Source organism: Sinocyclocheilus rhinocerous, unplaced genomic scaffold (assembly GCF_001515625.1).
Source record: "Sinocyclocheilus rhinocerous isolate Xijiao unplaced genomic scaffold, SAMN03320098_v1.1 scaffold1372, whole genome shotgun sequence".
Lineage (NCBI taxonomy): Eukaryota > Metazoa > Chordata > Actinopteri > Cypriniformes > Cyprinidae > Sinocyclocheilus > Sinocyclocheilus rhinocerous.
The window spans coordinates 1-16,907 of record NW_015640047.1 but is presented as its reverse complement, the minus strand read 5'-3'; the positions used below and the strand labels follow the sequence as shown (position 1 = coordinate 16,907).

General features: G+C 38.7%; 1 protein-coding gene across 1 annotated transcript in view; it reads left to right on the top strand.

Moving 5' to 3' along the window:
- Positions 1-8,763, top strand: part of LOC107752408 (CD97 antigen-like) — a 50,228-nt gene extending 41,465 nt beyond the window's left edge. Inside the window, exons 11-13 of the mRNA XM_016568368.1 lie at positions 3,149-3,240; positions 3,327-3,489; positions 8,707-8,763. Coding sequence (XP_016423854.1) covers positions 3,149-3,240; positions 3,327-3,489; positions 8,707-8,763 — 312 coding nt within the window. The remainder of the gene's footprint in view (positions 1-3,148; positions 3,241-3,326; positions 3,490-8,706) is intronic.
- Positions 8,764-16,907: the final 8,144 nt, after the last annotated feature.

Below are 16,907 nucleotides of genomic sequence, written 5' to 3'. Positions count from 1 at the left end.
GAAAGAGATGAAAAACTCATGTAGAAACATGGTTGTTTCAACAAAAAAACATCAAATTTGAAATGTAACGGAGGGAATTCTGGGAATGTCAATTTACGGTTATTCACTGTAAATTATACGGTCTTTTTCACTTCCAAAAACGGTATACTACCGTAAAATTAATGTCCAATACATGTAATGTCCAATACAGTTTTTCACCGTACATAGTAGAGAAATTTACCGTTAACCATTTAACAGGTAATTTACTGTAGCATTTTTACAGTCTTTTACCGTTAAATTCACTGTCATTTTTTACAGTGTGTAAAAATATCCACAGAGCAGACATTATTTCATGAGCTTCAGTGTACAAATTATACATTTATGGCTATTAAGAAAAATTATGTTTGCTCAGTTTCCATATGGTTGACTGTGAGAAAAATGTAGTTTCATGTTTTTTTCACATGAAACTTCTCAAACAGTTTTTGTTTGTTCCCCACACTCACGGTTATATTCGTTATTTATTTCTATCCCTTGTTTTTTTTTTTTTTTTTTTTTTTTATTGCCTTCATGCTGATTTCTGTCATTGCAGTTATAAATATGACGCTGCAGGAAGGATGCAACGTAAGTTGAGATTCTGAAATTTAAGTTTCTGAGTTGGACTCACAACTTCTATCAATTATGGTGCAGAGAGCAGTGCAATAAGATGTGGCAGATATTAGAAATATAAATGTGCTTTTCTGCTTATTTCTGATGGTTATGTGCACTTTTGTTTACTATTAATATTGTAAAACATGATTAAAACCACAGTCTTATTTACCACATAAAGCTCAATTGTGATTTCAGAGTCAGACTTTTGGAGGATGTTTTCAAAATCTTCTTGAGCAGATCGAGAACATTACAGCTCAAGAGCTTCCTTTGGATGTACGTCTTCAAGAGAAAAATGACAAAATAATTAAATCATTGTTGGTTACATAGTGATTGACGTGGCAGCATGGGCTCTGATGTCATTTATATGCACAATAACTGTATTTTTCTAATCAAATTAGACTGTGAAAAACATTTTGAATATGGCCTTCAACACTTCAGAGAAGATTTTAGAGTCATCATCATCAGTAAACCCAGCTGAACTAGCCTCCTATGGAAACCGTATGTTAAAAGCCAGCGAGAAACTAATTTCTACATTAGTGAAGCTACCAGACACTAGTGACAATGTCAGTTTTACTCTTGCTGCTGTAGGTAAGTGGAGACACAATTATTATTAATGATTAAACTCAGGTTATATATGATATCAGTGACTTTATTTAGTCTAGACAGCAGCAGTTGGTCAGACAGCAGCAAATGCAGCTACAGTAATACATTTAATTTAATTTAATTGTATAGAGTTATAAACTTATGAGAGAGCAGAAATCCTGTCATATGTACACAGACAGGTTGTCTTAAAAAAAAAAAATATATATATATATATATATATTAAAAAACATTAAACACAGGTTCACTTACAGTGAAAAGTTCATGGTTTGTGGAGACCTCAGTGTGTTTGTGAATATTAGCTGCCTTGAGCATAAAACAATCAACAATAAAACAATAAAAAAAATCAGTGATCACCAATTGATGGTGGCAATTAATTACAGTGTTTGATTTTAAGGACATTTTGGACATTTGAGAATTGGAGCATTTGAGCACTTGAGTACACAGTATACTGATATATACTGGCCTTTGACCACAGATGACCTAAGAATTAATAGTGCTTTCATTTACATTTTTGCAGTTAGCAGATTACAATTTGACCTGAAGGGTTTAAATTGCATTAGAGATGAAAACCCAACAATAGTCAATGAATGTATTTGTCTTGTGTGCAAATTGAATGATTGAATTGGACTTTCATAAAAAAAGATAAATATAAATTAATATTGAACATAACTGCTTGTTTGTGTTTTAATCAGAGGGTCAAGTATTCATGGTTGGACCACAGGTCACCTTAAATAAAATCCCTCGACTCGACACGACAAATTCTTCTGTGGACATCGATCTCATTGGGATCGCCAGGAACAACAATGAAAGTATGTCAAATATATATTAAAAAAAAATCATAGAGACAGCATACTATTACCACTAAACATTTATTGTTGTTTTTACATAGTATTGCATTTACTGTAGTTTCTGTTTCTGTCTCACAGGATCAGCTGCTGTGGCTTTCATGAGCTACAACACGATGGAGTATCTACTGAAGCCAGACTTCTTCAACACATCAAAAGACAAGGTTAAAACCATGATGTCCACTGTGATCTCAGCTACTCTTCCCAAAACCACCAACACTAAACTCACCAAACCAGTCAACTTCACCCTCAAACACATCAGAGTGAGAGACTCAAATGTGCTTTTGTTTTATCAGAGCACTGATGAACATCTGAAAAAATTGAATATTCAGTGTTTTAATATTTTCTTCTTGTTTTTGCAGGAGTTTGATCCCAGCGGTTCTCTGTTCTGTGTGTACTGGAATATCAGCGAGTGGATTGTAGATGGTTGTTCTGTTTTAAAGACTAACAGCAGCTACACTGTGTGTTCCTGTGTTCATCTGTCAACATTCGCTCTCATCATGCAAACCAGCCGTCAGTCAGAGGTACAGAATACTTCTAGTGAACATTGAAGAAAAGCACAGATTTGGCACTCATGTTCTCTCATGTTTTCTCAGAGCGACTAGATCAGCTCCAGAAAGAGGGCGGTGCTTAGCAGTGGATTCCTGTGTGTGATTGGATACCTGGTTGCTCTGGTTGTGGTGTGTGTGTCTGTTGGTCTGGTTCCTGAAGGCTACGGCAACGAACAGTGAGTTGTTGTTGTTGTTTTTAAGTTAATTTGATTAGAAGGAAATAAAGCAGCTCTGGGATTTTGTGACGTTTCTGCTATCTGATAAAATAAACACACAGGCTGTATCAGTCTCACGCACAAGATTAAAGTTTGTAATATTTCACCAGTCAACACCTGAAATAGTATTTCTGACAAATTAATTCAGTTATTATATTGATTTTTCAGATGCTGGATTAAAATGGAAAAAGGCTTCATCTGGAGTTTTCTGGGTCCTGTTTGTGTCATACTAGCGGTAAACATTTCTTATTTCTCATGACTTAAATATTAAAAGGAAAAGGTGATTAATTACTCTTCTACTTTGCAGTTAAACATGATTCTCTTCATCAAGATCGTCATCAGTATGATCTCAGCTCTCAAAACTCTCAATGCTGAAGTTTCACAGATGAAACAAACCAAGTAACATCATTATTTAATCGCTCTATAGAAAACCACGTAGTCAATAAAGACACATTAACTCTCATTTTTTATCTGTTTCTCTGCAGGATTGTGGTGTTTAAAACACTGGCTCAGTGTGTGATTCTTGGTTGCTCCTGGATTCTGGGTTTCTTCACAAATGGCAGTAAGGTGCTGGAGATCCTCTTCCTGATCTTGAACTCCCAGCAGGGAACCTTCATCTTCCTGATCTACTGTGTCTTCAATAATGAGGTCAGACATTTACTCAATTTACATGTGTGATCTGGATGCATTCATTGATGTCCTGTTCTTGTTTTGGTAATCTGTGACTTTTAGAAAAGAATGTCAGAGGCAGTTTGTTTAATCTGTTATCTTGTGACGGAATGTGCAAATGAGCCAAAACTATTCAAACTCTAACTGTAAAAAAAAATCAAATTTAAACCAATATATGTCACGGCTGGATAGAGAGGCATACACAGGAAGAACGATTAAGAGCTTCTTTAATTACACAAACTAAAGGAGAGCTTCAAAAGGTAAGTATTAAAACTGAAACATAACTTTAGCTATAGAAACTGAAGAGTAACAGTCCTTATCTTAATCCTCTTTAGGAAGATCCAGCAAGATGGTGGGAGACACAGAGCCACGGAGATCCAGAGTGGTGTGGCGAGGCATGAGGTAAGGTATGCAACCGTGAGACCAGTCAGTGAGATACTGAGGTGAGTGAACAGATATAGTGCTCAGGTAAGTGACATCAGGCGTTCGTAATTAGTACTCGGGTGATTGTGAACGGGTGTAGGTGGCTGATGTGGCTGGTGAATCTGTGACAGTACCCCTCCCCCACCGGCGTCTCCTGGCACCTGTGACCGACAGCAAGGACGACCGCGCCCCCTAGGAGCAGGACGATCTGGGTGCGACCTGTAAAAAAAAATCAAATTTAAACCAATATATGTCACGGCTGGATAGAGAGGCATACACAGGAAGAACGATTAAGAGCTTCTTTAATTACACAAACTAAAGGAGAGCTTCAAAAGGTAAGTATTAAAACTGAAACATAACTTTAGCTATAGAAACTGAAGAGTAACAGTCCTTATCTTAATCCTCTTTAGGAAGATCCAGCAAGATGGTGGGAGACACAGAGCCACGGAGATCCAGAGTGGTGTGGCGAGGCATGAGGTAAGGTATGCAACCGTGAGACCAGTCAGTGAGATACTGAGGTGAGTGAACAGATATAGTGCTCAGGTAAGTGACATCAGGCGTTCGTAATTAGTACTCGGGTGATTGTGAACGGGTGTAGGTGGCTGATGTGGCTGGTGAATCTGTGACAGTACCCCTCCCCCACCGGCGTCTCCTGGCACCTGTGACCGACAGCAAGGACGACCGCGCCCCCTAGGAGCAGGACGATCTGGGTGCGACTGGTGGAAGTCAGAAGAGTGACGGATCCAGAATATCACCCTTGTCCACCGATGATCTCTCCTCGGGACCGTATCCCTCCCAATCCACGAGATTCTGGAGCCGGCCGCCCCGCCGTCAGGAGTCTAGAATTTCTTGGACTCTGTAGATGGTATCGTGAGGTCGACTTCGGGAGGAGGAGGTATCTCGTGCTCTGCAAAAGGAGGGAGTAGTGGATTAGTGAATGGCTTTAACAAGGACACATGGAAGGTAGGTGAGATGCAGTAGGTATCTGGGAGTTGGAGCTCATATGTGACCTCATTAATTTGCACCGTGATAGGGAAAGGACCGACATAACAGGGACTCAGCTTCTTGCTGGGCAGCTGGAGATGAATATCCCGAGTGGAGAGCCAAACTCGGTCACCTGGTTGGTACACAGGCATGGGTGCGCGACGGGCATCAGCATAGTCTTTATGTCTCCGTACTGCCCGCTGGAGATGGACATGTGCTGAGTCCCATACCCTCTTGCTCTCACGGAACCAGAAGTCAACCGCGGGGACTTCTGAGGGCTCTCCAGTCCAGGGGAAGAGTGGCGGTTGAAATCCGAGAATGCACTGGAATGGTGTTAACCCAGTCATTTCCTGTCGCAACGAGTTCTGAGCGTACTCGGCCCAGGGAAGATAATGGCTCCGGCCGTCCTGATGTTCGTGACAGTAGGCTCGGAGATACCGCCTGATCTCCTGGATCTTACATTTGACAAATATGGTAGTGAATCCGTTAGAGGGTGGAAGATCAGTGGCGAAATCGATTCCAATGTAGGACCAGGGTCGGCGTGGAACAGGTAAGGGAACCAGTTTTCCTGCAGGTAAATGGCGTGGAGTGGATGTGATGGCGCAGACCGAACAACCCTTGACGTAGCGGGCGACATCCTGAGCCATGCTGGGCCACCAGTATCTGTTCCGGAGGAGCGAGAGGTGCGTTGGCTTCCTGGGTGACCTGATCTCGGAGAAGTGTGGATGGAGTCCAGAAGGGCGAGACGTAGAGTGGTTGGTACATACAATCTCCCTTCCGGACCTCCCGGCGGAGCGGGTTCTGTTAGAGTGGTGGTACAAATTTGGTCATTCACATCCCAGGTGATGATTGGACATGCGAACACTGTGGGTGAGAGAATGGGTTCCGTGTTATCTGGTGATGGATCTGGTTGAAGTCGTGATAAAGCGTCTGCTTTGAGGTTCTTATGCCCAGGGCGGTAGGTGAGTGTGAATCGGAAACGGGTGAAGAATAAGGCCCATCGGGCTTGTCGGGGATTAAGACGTTTAGCTTCACGGAGGTATTGGAGGTTCTTGTGATCAATTATGACTTCGAAGGGATGTTGAGCCCCTTCCAACCAGTGCCGCCACTCTTCCAGCGTGAGTTTGATGGCCAGTAACTCACGGTTCCCGATGTCGTAATTTTGCTCTGCCGGGGACATCTTCTTGGAGAAGTACGCGCATGGATGGAGTATGGGGGGTTCACCCTTCCATTGGGATAATACTGACCCTACTCCTAGAGTGGAAGCATCCACTTCCACCACAAACTGATGGTTCGGATTTGGATGGGTTAGGGCTGGAGCGGTGCAGAAAGAGGATTTGAGCTGCAGAAAGGCCTGTGTGGCTTCAGGCGTCCAGGAGATGGTCTTTGGCTTCTGACGGAGGAGAGAGGTAAGTGGAGCCGACCGTTGACAATAATGGGCTTTGAAGCGCCGATAGAAGTTTGCAAATCCCAGGAATCTTTGCAGCTCTTTGCCCATTTGGACTCCCTCTGGTGTGATTATGTAGCCCAGGAATTGAATTGTGGTTAGATGTAACTCACACTTTTCCTGCTTGAGGTAGAGGTGGTGCTTTCGGAGACGTTGGAGTACCTGGGAGACATGCTGTTGGTGTTCCTCAAGATTGGGTGAGTAAATGAGAATGTCGTCGATGTAGATGATTACGAATTGATTGAGCATATCACGGAAGATTTCATTCATGAAGTTTTGGAAGATGGATGGTGAGTTTGAAAGGCCATACGGCATAACCAGGTATTCGTAGTGCCCGGATGGTGTTATGAATGCAGTTTTCCATTTGTCTCCTCTTCAAATGCGGATTAGATTGTAGGCCCTGCATAGATCGAGTTTCGTGAAGATCCGGACACCACGGAGTTCCTCCAACGAGGCTGGCACAAGAGGGAGTGGATAGGAAAATTTGATGGTTTGGGAGTTGAGTGCTCGATAGTCAATACAAGGGCGTAGGCCCCCCATCCTTCTTCGCCACAATTGGATGCTGCAGGAGAAGTGGAAGGATGGATGAACCCCTGATGTAATGCCTCCTTGATGTACTCCTCCAAAGCAGCGCGCTCCGGGATCGATAGGGGATAGACATGTCCCTTAAGTAATTTGGCCTTAGGCAGCAGGTTGATTGCACAGTCCCATGGCCGGTGAGGTGGAAGATGGGTTGCCGCGAACTTGCTGAACAAGTCCTGGAACGCCCTGTAGGCAGCTGGAATGTGGACTGAGCTTTGTGAAGCTGGGCTCTCTATAGTGGTAGAGCAGAGCGGTATGGAGAGCTTAGCTCGGTCTGGAAGAGGGAGATCTGCTAAACATGTCCTGAAACAGGATTCACTCAAAGTATTTCCGCGGAGTTCCAGTGGATGTCTGGATGATGTTTAGCCAGCCAGGGACGCCCCAGGACGATATCTACTGTGGCCTCCTCCAGCACCAGGAACGAAATCCATTCAGCATGGAAGTTTCCAATGCGAAGAGTGACTTCCGGGGTGCGATGGCGTACCAACCCCTTACTCAGCGGTTTTCTTTGTATATTGGAGATTTGGTAGATTGTGGAATTATGGTGTTGAGGGAGCTTGATTTGAGTGAGACTGATGGAGGAGATTAAATTTCCTGAAGCTCCCGAATCCACCAAGATCTTGACTGGAAAAGAGTGGTTCATGTACATTAGAAGGGCATCAATGTGAGGCAGACTTGAGACATCAGGATTAATATGGACCATACTCACCGCTGCAGCAGAGGAGGAATCCTCGATGTGACAAGCGGTTAGATGTTGGGTGATGTGCAGAGCTTTTTGCAGAAAGCTCTCTAGTCCTACGGTGTCTTCATAGATGGACATTTGCTGTCTGATTGAAGTATTTATTCCACGTTGGAACGCTGATAGAAGGATCGTTTCGTTCCATCCACTGCTTGCCGAGAGGGTACGGAATCGAACTGTATAGTCATGGATGGACATATTCTCTTGCCGTAGTCGTGCTCATCATGCACGGAGACCGCCGAGGTAGTTTTGCCAAACACCTCGTGGAAATGATCAATGAAGGCATCATAGGAGCGCACTAGGGGACTGTTTTCAATGCCATGGAGGCATTGAAAACTGGTATGTGGGATACCCATAAAGAACAAATTCTTGTTGAGTTGTGGCAGCAGAGGGCACGTTTGTACGATGTGTCCTCTAGCTGCTATCGTGACCGCACCAAAAAGAACATAGCATGGAAGGAGATAGCGGAGGAACTGCAGCTGCCAAACTCCCTGTGCAAAACTGGCATTCCAAGTTGTCCTCTTTTCCCGAGTCATGAGCGGGTCCATATTGCCCTCTTCCGCCGGCGCCTCTTCTTAGTTTCAGTGCACATGAAAAGCACAACTGCCAAAGCGCGATTCATCTTGATGTACCGGTATTTGTTTACCACTAGCGCATGCTGATGACGTTGCGTTGACGTGTGCCGCAGCCGTCGCAGCCTACGATTCAATAGGTGTCATCATCGTACAGTCTACATGCTTGTCGTACCCAAGTTTAAACGATCCATGTCGCACAGTGTGATAAAGTAATGATATTATAGGATTGCTAAAATCGTGCAGTGTATCCCGGGCTTTAAGCCAACATCAGAGTTTAAAATCATTTTCCTTTTTTTTTTTTTTTCTGGAAGAAAAGCGTGAATATTTATTTATAAAAATGCTAATCTAGTCTCCAAAGCCACTTTTTTTCCCACTGGTTCATGAGTTTCAGAGGGTAATTTGATCTCATGAAGTCACTCAGCTCCTCTCGTCTCATTCTTGTCCAGGTCAGGCAACAGTACAGGAAGTGCTTCAGATGTCTTTGCTGTGTTAAACAACACTGAGGACCACAGCATAATGTTCATGAAGTAATAAAAACTGCTCAAGTTCCATTAATATACAGGTGCTTTTATAACAGAATCTATGATTTTGTATGATAAATGTCATAGTCTCAGATCCTTTCTACAAATAATAGAAAAACATGTTATTTGAGTGTCTTATTTTATAGCTGTTAATACTATTGATGTAAAGCTGTTTCACTGCTGAACTGTTTTAGTCTTCTTTAAACTTTTTTTGTTTGTTTGTTTGTTTTAATTGATGGAGGGTGAAAAGCGTATATTTACAGATTTCTCAAAATAATCACACTTAAATATTTTCAAGTAAATGATGGCAAATTAAAAAGAAAAGAAAACTCCTGAAAACTATTTCATGTGTACATGGTAAAGGAAAATAAATTACTTGTATGGCATCATACAGTTGTCTAAGATTAACAATTTTAAAACTCTACAATTATATCTTTGTTTTGTTGAGCTCAGAAAGCTCCAACTAAATGACTACTTCTTCTGTAAAGGCCCATTTTACAGCTGATTACTTTAAACATTGTACTGTACTTTAAATATTCAGATGCATCATACAATATATATAAACAGCAAAGTGTGTTTGCAGGAATGAAGGACACATACTTTATTGGTAAAGTGAATCTAAATTAAACTAAAACAAAAACAAAAAACAAGTACAGTAAATGAACAGCTAATGTCTTAAATGATTCTGTAATGTCACTTGGCTTGAATTTTGTATTAAAACATGAATTGTACTTTGCTTTTTTTTCAGGTCACATTCAGGTTTTCCTGTATTATTTTAATGCGTTTCTGTTACAAAATATGTTCATAGACTGACTAATGATCAATATTTAGCCACTGCCAATGTTACAGCAGCCATCACTGTCCATTTTATTGGGTTAAAACTGAGACATTGGGTTAAATACTGCCAAATCCTTTCTAAATTATGAAATATTTACGATAGCACCATAAACTGTTGCAGCAGTAGCACAGACTTGTTTTATTATTATTATTTTAATACAAAGCGATAGTTTGTTCCTTAAACCATAGTTTAAAATGTTTTATCCAATAACTTCCAAAACGTGACTTAAAAACCGAGCTATGCAAACCTCATTTTGTGTACCTTTACACCCATAATCATTAGTTCTAATGACTTCCCTGACTTAGATCATGATGTAAACTCTTAAGATCTTCAAACAGTCAGTCTGCTGCTCTGTCAGAGATGTGCTCTCCATCACATCTCATTTCCATTAGAATCAAATGGAAACTTTTATTTTTGTTCTCTGAAATATTGTATGTGATGGCCACAGCAAGGATGGTGAAAGTGATTGTTTTAATACAAGAAATAATACTTTAAAAAGCTAAATTAATTGCAAATAAGTATTACACAGCAAAATCTGAGTGTTAAATGAATTCTATACAGAGCACATTTGGTCCCACTCTACAAGAGTGTTAAAGTAACACTGAAGCAGAGTTAAAGTTAATGAGATAATTAAGTGATTAATTAAGTGCTGATTGAGAATTAGTGATGAGCAGCTGCTGTTAACAAGCAGAATCACTGAAGAAAAGAAAAACACTACAACTGACTTCAGCCACAGTCTTATGTCGAGTTCACACTGCAATTTTACCAGGAGAACCCCGCCAAAAAAATGTGTATTTTACCCCCCTCTAAATCCAGCCTGATAAACCAGCTGGGAGATCAGCTAAAACCAGCCTGACCAGCTTATAGGCTGGTTTTAGCGGTTTTAGTTTTTTTTGGTATATGAAGGTTGATACGGTGGCCGAGAGAGCTCAATGTGCTGCAAACAGAAGAAACACCAGTAAATTAAGAAAACATCTTCATCAGTTTGACAACACATGCTGCAAATACTCACAATGCTACCAAATACAGAAACACGTTGCAAATAAGCACAGACCACATCGGAAATGTATAGAAAACAATATTAGCTTCACAAGTTATTTTCTTGCATTCTAAATTAAACATCGAGACAGGTTTGGTGTCATTGGCAAACTTCATGAAGACAATGTTATATGCACATTATGCAAATAAAGTTACAATTAATTAAATCAATCAAAAGCTGAAATTCAACAAACATCAATGAATCTTTGGTGTTATTATGAAATGTTTGTTAAACATATTAAAGACAGTGATTTCTGTACAAATACACTTCCAGAAAAAAAAAAACTAAATTCTTAAGGATTTGTCCTAAACATCTTGTTTTCTGAAAAATGCATCAGAATGAAGTGAGTAAACCAAGAACAAATATCTGCTGTTCATGCGATTCTGCTAGATCATTCATCTCTGGCAGACATCAGTATTAATCTGGAAGGTGGGTCTTCCACAGTGCTTCTCGATGAACCCTACTGAATGCCTTTGTAAAATCAACTAAATTAAATGCTTTGCTCGATAATATTCCTCAGGACAACAATTTGTTCAATGCACAATCTCCCACTTCAGTTGCAATCGGTACTGTGTGCACCACTGAGTTTATTGAAACACAGACAAGCATAAGAGCTAATAAACAATATATTGCTACTGTTTCTCTTCTGTTGATGGACTGAGCAGCCATTTTGGATTTTAAAGTTGGAGTTGTTGTGATTCCTCCAAAACTCAAAGTTGGAACTCCGACGTGGAAGGGCATTCCAGTTAAAAGTTTCTACTGGGAACTCAGAATTTCCAAGTGGAATTAACAACTAAGGAGAGTAGCTAGCATGAACACAGGCGTACAGGAACAAGGAAAACCAAAAGGCAAAGAAATTAAACCGAAACTGTGACACTATAGACATTCTTTAAATGTACTAGTTTTTTTGTTTGTTTGTTTTTTTGACAATGTGTCAACTTCATCACTCCTCAAGTTCTACAAAGATGGTAATTGTAAAAGTATTTAAACAATTCTGTGAAGAAGACGCCCGTGTCAATGCAAAAAAACTGTCCTAAACTGACAATTGTAATTTGCAGTTCGACCTGTTCTGTCTTATCAAGAATTTCTGAGGAAGTTTTCTTTTTCTTACAAAGAGCTGTACATAATCTCTCACTTGTGAGAGCTTGTTCTGAGAAGCTGTTTTTCCCAAATCTCAATCTACTCTTTTCTATACAGTGTGTTTATACATTACATGTATTGCTCTAGAAGTTACTCATTTCAAATATAAATTCAAATACTAAACAAGCCCAGCTCTGGTTAAATCTGTTTGTGCACGATCATGTTGCCATGACCAAAAACATCCTGTTGGCATATTCTACAGTTCTGTAGGTGGCTGTACACTATATACACCAGTCAGTGTTTTGTTTTGTTTTTCCCTCATATTCGTGTGTGAGGCAGCTTTGAAACAGTTCATAATTAGCGTGTGTAGAGCAGTTCAGTTTCTCTTATTCAGTTCAAACTTTCAGAGAAAAACTGAGAGACTCTGAGTGGCAAAACAAACTGCAAGAGTCATAATTTAATTTATTTATTTATTTATTTAGTCATTTAGCAGACGCTTTTATCCAAAGCGACTTACAAATGAGGACAATAAAAGCAGTCAAAACTAACAAAAGAGCAACAATATATAAGTGCAAATGACAAGTCTCGGTTAGCCTAACGCAGTACACGTAGCAAGGTGTATATATACATATATATATATATATATATATATTATACACACACACACACACACATATATGCACACACACACACGCACACACACAAAGAAAAACAAGTAGATAGAATAGAAAAAAATAGAAAGCTAGTGTTTGTTTGTTTTTTTTGTTGTTTTTTTAAATAAAAAATAAATAAAAAATAAGATAAATATAAAGTAGAATTAAAATAGAATAGAAAGTGTTAGAGTTAGAGGGTCAAATAAAGGTGTAATAATAATGGCACCAATGTATAACGGTCAGTCTAAAATTTAGACTCTAAATTAAATAACCTAACACTTAATTATATAGTAATTCTAGTTGTTAAAAAACATTAAGTTGGTCCAGAGTTGAGAACCCCTGGTTTAGTCCTTTGCCTGCAGTATACTGACACGGGCCCCCCTTAGTAGGAATTATAGATTTAATTGTTTTCATTGCTTTGGCACAAAATGCATTCAGTGACTAAACTTTTCAGATGAAAAACACCAAAAACGCTGTACCTACAGGCCAATTTGCATGGTTACACAGTCTATTCAAAACTGTTAAACTTGAGTTCAAAACCTCTAAGTTAATTAAAACAGCAATTTGCTACTTTTTTTTTTTACAGAAATACCATGCTGAAATATATTCCAAATCTAAAAAATAACAAGTAGATGCACACTGTAAAATCCAATAGTTTGCCTTACTTAGATATAATTAATTATCTTTACTTAGTTGCTATACTCATTAGGTTTTATTAAGTTACAGCTAATTTAAATGCAAATGAAACTATTTAATTACTGCTTTGAGTGATGCTTACTTAAAATGTTCAAGTATCCACAAAGGAACCGATGACATTAATAAACCAGTGAGAGGCAGCAGTGCACTAATATGTTGTCAATATGCAACAAAACAACAGAAAAAGAAGAAAATAAAAAATGTTTTTGAGGCGGGACAATTCTTAATAGACTTTTCACCCATTTCCTCCATGTCTGCAGTTATCTTTCACTAGTTGCATTCACTAGTTTCTCAAAGTCATCTTGAATGTTGAATTGTCAATAAAACTGAAACATTTGAGAGAACATCACATAAGATAACTTCATAAATTGATGTTGATTTTCCTAAAATGTTTTTGTTTGAACTCACCATTATAGTGATTAGTGTTCCCTTTGGTTGGGCACTTGGAACTTAATTGATATTATTATAATTTTGTTCCTATTGATGCAATATGTATTGGTTTCAAAGAAAAGGAAGTGATATATATCGGTTGCTATTTGAAGGTGACTTAACTTCTAATTAAATCAGTTCATTAGTGTTGATTCATGTTCTTTTACAATTTTATTTTTATTCATAATCACCTTGTGAAGCTTTTAATTGGGTTGAAATAGTCTTTTAATATTTGTGGCAATATCTTGCAATCGACCAGGTTTGAGTTGCACACAGACTTCAACATTGCAAAACACAACAATGGTAAGAATTGAATTACATTTTTTATTTTTTTTTATTGTACCAATAACCATTTTATATTGCACTTTTTGTTGTGCTACTACTGACACAAACCAGCAAATAAAAGCAACAGTAAAACAAAGCAATTACATAATTCAATCATTCTGCAGACTCTGCAAGTTAGTAATTCTGAGTAGCTATACTAAGTCAAGAGTAAACCTAAAGTAAATTATCAAGTGCTCCCTACAGTTCTTTTTTAGTTACGAGAACTCGCGTGTACTATAATAACTATACTAACTAAGCATTATGCTATTTTTAAGTAAGCCTGATTAATTAGATTTTACAGTGCAGCCCAAATCCAACAGGTGTTATTATCCCACAGCCAAAGTAAAATTACTGCTTCACAACATCATCCTGTGATGCTAAAGCTTTAAAATTGAGACATTCTCTTACATGTGAAGTCAAATATTCATTGAAACCACACAATGATAAGATTAAACATCAATGGAAAAAGAATATAAAACAACTGATCAATGAATGAATCGATTAAATGAGTATATACATGGTTTTTGAAGGTAGAAAATGAGAAACTCAGATGTTACAGAAACTATGAAAAAATATGCTCCGGTGTGTTTAAGGGACGTTCACAGACTGGGATGACTTGACAGACATGTTGAACATCTTCCTCAACAGGCTTTTGACCTCCGTCTTTATCATTTCACCAGCAGAGAAGAAGTTAGAGAAATTAATTGTGTCTAAACCCTGATCATATGTTGCATAGCCCTAGGCAACTATTCAAAATTAAACTCTAATAGATAGATAGATAGATAGATAATGACACTAAAGATGTCCTGATGTTGATTGTAGTTTGTAGTTCTGTTGGGCTGTGTGTTGGATGATATTCTCGTCCTGATGACTGCATCATCTCCAGAAACCCATTTACTCAGAACTACATGGAAGAAGAAAAATAAATAAATAGCAACATTAAAACATTCAATATCAACATTTGTTATGCTTCCGAATACACTGGAAAAAATACTTTTGTTTTGTTTTTACACATTTTAAAATAAATATGGATTAAATTTCCGCAGTGAAGGTTAATTAAGAAATGGGAGCAAAAGAGACAGTGATTATAAAGCTAATGATACTCACCTGCCACAAAACGCTTCCAAAATACAGCTGCATATTTCACATAAACATCCATCATCACCGTCATCTTCACCGCTGTTCATAGCCTCTTTAGCCACCCCTTTACCCACCCCTTTGGCAGCCCCTTTAGCTGCTACTTGAAGTACCGTTTTGGGGATATTTTTATGACACTTGCATGTGCAGTTATTATTGCAGTTGTCCTTGCAATAGCTACATCCTCCTTTGCTGTTGTTAGAATCCATAGCTTATCTAGCAGGTTTAAGTGATCCGTTTGAACCAGTGAGCTGATTTGGAAACTTCCTCAGATCTTATGAAGTATTTATATGTGTGATCACTGTATGATAAGCATTAAATTGCACTGAATCAGCAGGCGTGTCCAGCCAATCAACTCTCGCATGGCTAAAATTTGCTTAAAAATCCTTACATTCTGCTTCGACCAGATTCCACTCATAGATAAGTTAATTCCTAAAATTACTTAATTATAGAGTCCGTTTGCAAACATTTCCCAGAATGTTTAGTAAATATATTACTCTTAATAACAAATTTGCTGCTGTATCATCATCCTGCTCATGCTAAACTGCATATGTTACATAAAAGTAAATCAACACTTAATTACAACAGTTATTTAGAAACAACCCAGTAAATACTAAAAAAAAAAAAAACATCTTACCTTTGGGGATTTGAGACTAAAGTGTAATCTAACTTTAAGAGGTTATTTACGATGATTTTTCTTCTTAAAAACAATCTTAAGAAATGTTTTTTGCAAATACAACATATTCTTCACTTTTTTTTTCTTAGGTTATAGGGGGAAAAAAAAGAAAATAGCAGTCATGAGAAAGTTTGTTTTTGAAATGTGTAGTGAATTTAGCCCTGATATTTTTCAGTGTCTCTTTTATCTGACCTTCTACCTTAAAGGTCCCATGGCATGAAAATTTCACTTTATGAGGTTTTTTAACATTAATATGAGTTCCCCTAGCCTGCCTATGGTCCCCCAGTGGCTAGAAATGGCGATAGGTGTAAACCGAGCCCTGGGTATCCTGCTTTGCCGTTGAGAAAATGAAAGCTCAGATGGCCCAATCTGGAATCTTCCCTTTATGTCGTCATACGGGGAAAGGTTACCTCCCCTTTCTCTGCTTTGCCCGCCCAGAGAATTTGGCCCGCCCATGAGAAAATGAGCTACTACCGTGCGAGGCGAGCGCAATATTTTTTTTTCCTCGAGAGACATCATGGCTTGCAAACGAGCGAAGCATGGCAGTTGCCCCGCCTCTCTCCTCCTCATTAGCATTTAAAGCTACAGACACAGAAATGGCACGTCCTAAGGAAAGCTCATTGTGGGACTGGCTCGTAGTGGCTGAAATTCTGCACCAAGGCTGAATTTCGGGAAAGAGACTTCAGATACAGTACTAGGGACCACTTAGGCCTATATAAAAGCATCCAAAAAGCAGCATGTCATGGGACCTTTAAGAGACAGGTGACTAGTATGTGATTGACATTTCAAACTTACATAAATATTTTTCTAGCGAACCAGCCCATCCTCCGTACTTTTTTTTCTCAATGTACATACTGTACACTAAATAAATAATAAACTCATGATTTAAATAAATAAACTGAATATGTCCATGAAGCCAAGTAAACTATAAGTAAAATTATTAATTTTATAAGGATAAAGATATTTAAGTGTAATGAAACAGGCATTCTCTCCTAGTAGGCAATGAAGGCAGCGCCTCCTCAAAATCAGATAAGGAAGTAACTCACATTACAAAAAATAAAACAAAGCAAATATTACTGAATATGAGATTAAATTATGTATAAATCACTCATTTTTCTAAAGTGAAACTGTCCAAAAGCAAAAAAAAAAACTGTGGAGAAAAGTCACATGAAATTTGAGAAGGGTCTGGTAGCAGATATATACAATTAGTATTGTGTGTGAGAGACAGTATAGTAGTGTTAGTGTATGAGAGAG